This window comes from Capricornis sumatraensis, chromosome 16 (assembly GCF_032405125.1).
Source record: "Capricornis sumatraensis isolate serow.1 chromosome 16, serow.2, whole genome shotgun sequence".
Classification (NCBI taxonomy): Eukaryota; Metazoa; Chordata; class Mammalia; order Artiodactyla; family Bovidae; genus Capricornis; species Capricornis sumatraensis.
The window spans coordinates 79,537,934-79,541,815 of NC_091084.1; the positions used below are offsets into that span (position 1 = coordinate 79,537,934).

The 3,882-nt window shown below is 38.1% G+C and overlaps 1 protein-coding gene across 1 annotated transcript; it reads right to left on the reverse strand.

Moving 5' to 3' along the window:
- Nucleotides 1–1,810: 1,810 nt before the first annotated feature.
- Nucleotides 1,811–2,764, reverse strand: LOC138092269 (olfactory receptor 8K1). The gene has a single exon (XM_068988075.1). The coding sequence runs from the start codon at nt 2,759–2,761 to the stop codon at nt 1,811–1,813; it is 951 nt and encodes a 316-aa protein (XP_068844176.1). The 5' UTR covers nt 2,762–2,764.
- Between the last annotated feature and the right edge of the window lie 1,118 nt (nt 2,765–3,882).

Here is a 3,882-nt window from a genome sequence, read left to right on the forward strand (position 1 = left end):
GGCCCATATTTTTATTGAAAACCTTGAAAAAAGAGATGATAATGCCAGGCCACCTGACCAGTCTCCTTAGAAACCTGTGTAAGATTTAACAGGCAACGGTTAGAACCTTACATGGGACAACTGACTGGATCAATGTTGGGGAAGAAATACGACAAAGCTGCATATTGTCATCCTCTTTATTTAGCTTATATGCAGAGCACATCACGTGGATGTTACAAGCTGGAATCAAGATTGCTGGGAGAAATATCAACAACCTCAGATAAGATAAGCAGATGACATCACTCTAATGGCAGAAAGCAAAGAAGAATTAAAGAGCCTCTTGATGAAGGTGAAAGAGGAGAGTGAATATGCTGGTTTAAAACTCAATATTTAAAAAACAAAGATCATGACATCCAGTCCCATCACTTCATGGCATTTAGAAGAAAAAGTAGAAACAGTGACAGATTTTTCTCTTGTTGGGCTCCAGAATCACTGCAGACAGTGACTTCAGCCATGAAATTAAAAGATGTTTGCTCCTTGGAAGAAAAACTATGACAAACCTAGATAGTGTATTAAAGATCAAAGATGTCACTTTCCTGATAAAAGCCTGTATAGTGATAAAATATCAGTGATAAAATATCAGTTCTTTTATACTGATAAAAGCTGTGGTTTTTCTAGTAGTCGTATATGGATGTTAGAGTTGGACCATAAAGAAGGATGAGCACCAAAGAGTTGATTCTTTCAGACTGTAGTGCTGGAAAAGACTTTTGAGTGTCCCTTGGTCTGCAAGGAGATCAAACCAGTCAATCCTAAAGGAAATCAGCCCTGAATATTCAGTGGAAGATCTGATGCTGAGGCTGAAGCTCCAATATTTTGGGCACCTGATGTGAAGAGCAGACTCAATGGAAAAGACCCTGATGCTGGGAAAGACTGAGGGCAAAAAGAGAAGAGAGTGGCAGAGGATGAGATGGTAGGATATCATTACTGACTCAATGGACATGAACTTGGGCAAACTCTGGGAGATAGTGAGGGATAGGGTGGTATGGTGTGTTGCAGTCCATGGAGTGTCAAAGAGTCAGACACAACTTAGTGACTGAAAAACAACAACAACAAGAAAGTGAGCGGATAACTCATTTTTCTTGAATCTGCAATCCTAAATAAACTTATTTATCAGGAAGCTAGCATAAACCAAAACTAACGATAGCATGTGTCTCTGTCAAGGGAGACTCAGAGTTAGCAAGTAGTCTTCTCATGTTTCTTAATTTAAATATCTTCTAAAATCCCCACTGTATCCCTGAGATGGGAAATATTAACTCAATCTGACTGAAAATTTAATTCTGAGAGGCATACTTTATTTTCTATATTGCATATGTTCTTGAAATAACTTTTCAGTTATAATCATAAACTTATTTACTTTCTTGCCTCTTGTCTACTTTATACATTATTCATGGTTTAATATTCTTTACCTTTAGTACAGTGCCTGCTTTAACATACATATCCTAATTTTTGGTCCATTGTACTCCATTTTGACTAATAAATGCTTTTTAAATCTCTGCAAGTCTGAATCTGACCAAAAACTTGGCATGATTTGCCTTATTTCAAAATAACTTAGGTTCCAATATGATCTTGAAAATCACTTGAGACTTAATCATCTGGCACCATGTTTATCCAGGTGAAGTGGAGAAGAGTACTGGGAGAGATGAAAGGAAGCATTTTATCCTGAAAAAGATGAAACAATGTGGTAGAACATTTTTATTTTTGATGATTTCATTGGACTGATAGAGCATTCTACAGAGATTTTGGGCCTACATCTGCAAATTGTATTAAGATATTAGTTGAGAATTTTGCATCGATTAGTTAAAGTTCTCCTCAGAGCATCTTTTACTTCTTTGTTCCTTAGACCATAGATCAATGGATTGAGCATAGGGATCACCAGAGTGTAAAACACAGAGGCCATTTTATCAACAGCAAAAGTGTGGCTGGACTTGGGTTGCAGGTACATAAACAGTAATGTTCCATAGAACACGACCACCACTGTCAGATGGGAACTACAGGTGGAGAAGGCTTTGTATCTCCCCTTGCTTGAGTTCATTCTGAGAACGGCCACAAGAATGAACATATAGGAAACAAGAACAATCAAGAGGGAACAGAGCAAATTGCAGCCTGAAAAGATCAAGATGATCAATTCTAACTCATGTGTGTCAGAACAGAGCAGAGATATCAGAGGGACAGAGTCACAGTAAAAATATCTGAGGACATTAGAGCCACAGAAGGACAATTTAAATAACTTGATGGTGAGAAATAGAGACACGAAGGTGCTGTAGAGGTAGGGAGTGAGCACCAGCCCCCAACGCACTTTCTGTGCGATGATGACCACGTAGAGCAGAGGTTTGCAGATGGCTACATAGCGGTCATAGGCCATTGCTGATAGAATGAAGAGTTCGGTGATAATAAAAGTCTCAAAGAACGCCAGTTGGGTGGCACACCAATTGTAGGAAATAGTATTTTTGTGCACCACAAAGTTGACCATCATTTTTGGGCCAATGACAGTGGAGTAACCCAGATCAGTAATTGACAAATGTCTTAGGAAAAAGTACATGGGAGTATGTAGCTTGGAGTCCCAATGCGTCAGGATAACCATACCCAGATTTCCTGTCACTGTGACCAAGTAGATGACCAGGAAGATTCCAAAGAGAGGCGCCTGCAGCTCAGGACTGTCTGTGATCCCCGTAAGAACAAATTCAGTCACCTTGTGCATTGCAGTATGGTTGTGTTTCTCCATGAGGTCTATCCTGGTTACCTGGGTATAAAATCAGTACTTTGTATTTGCAATGCGATCATCTAGGAGAATTTAATATATGATATGTGAGTCATTTTCTTTGTCTAAAATTATAAATACAGATTCATCTTCCCTTCAGGTCAGGACTATACCTATATTCACATCGCAGTGTAAGTGCGTAATGATCAGCTTTTTAAATTGTTATATAAGTTCCGATATTAACCTTTTCATTGCTGAGACAATAGATTTCAAAGATATACATCTCAAATAAACATATTTCTAGCTAAACACTTAGATAAATAGCTGGGCTGTCCTATCCATGAAGTTTCCCTTTTAGAAAGCCCTGAATGATAGAAGTAACTGCCAGCTTGATTGACCCTACTTTTCCCTTTCTGAATTTTATAACTCCTGCTCTTATTATCTTATGTTTTATTTCTCTTTAGCTTTACTTTTATTTTATTTTTTGAAAATTTTACTTTATTTTACTTTACAATACTGTATTGATTTTGCCATACATCAACATGAATCCACCATGGGCGTACACGTGTTCCCAATCCTGAACCCCCCTTCATGTTTTAAATTAACCAATAAAAATTTAACGTAGGCACCTCATCCTTGTTCACAACAAAGGCAGAACCATGCTGTCCTCTCTTACTCTCCTTCTTTCTCTCTTTCTCTCCTTAACCTCTCTGTGTGTCCTTGGGTGTGCCATGTACCCTCCAGAATGTAACAAGACTTGTTTTTCAGTTACCTGATAGTGGTTGCCGAGATGCATCTTGCAATCATAAAGAATCACAAGTGCTCTTCCAGCCACAGCACAGCTCTGACCAGGGAAATGTCTGTGCAGTTCACCACAAATAATAGGGCCTGCTTGAGTGCCCACAGGCAGTCCTCATTGATAGAATCACTATCAACAGGCTGAGACCAACACAAAGCACATTCATTGAAACTTTGGGAAATTTTGCTTTAAAGGGACAAGACATTTTGAAATGATTGCTTTGATACAGCTTCTATGGCCTACTTGTTTTCACATGGTCTTTTTAAATATATCAAAAGATCTGTCTATTATATTTGAACTTTTTAAAAATGTTCAGATAATTTTTAAAACAAATATCTATACTCAA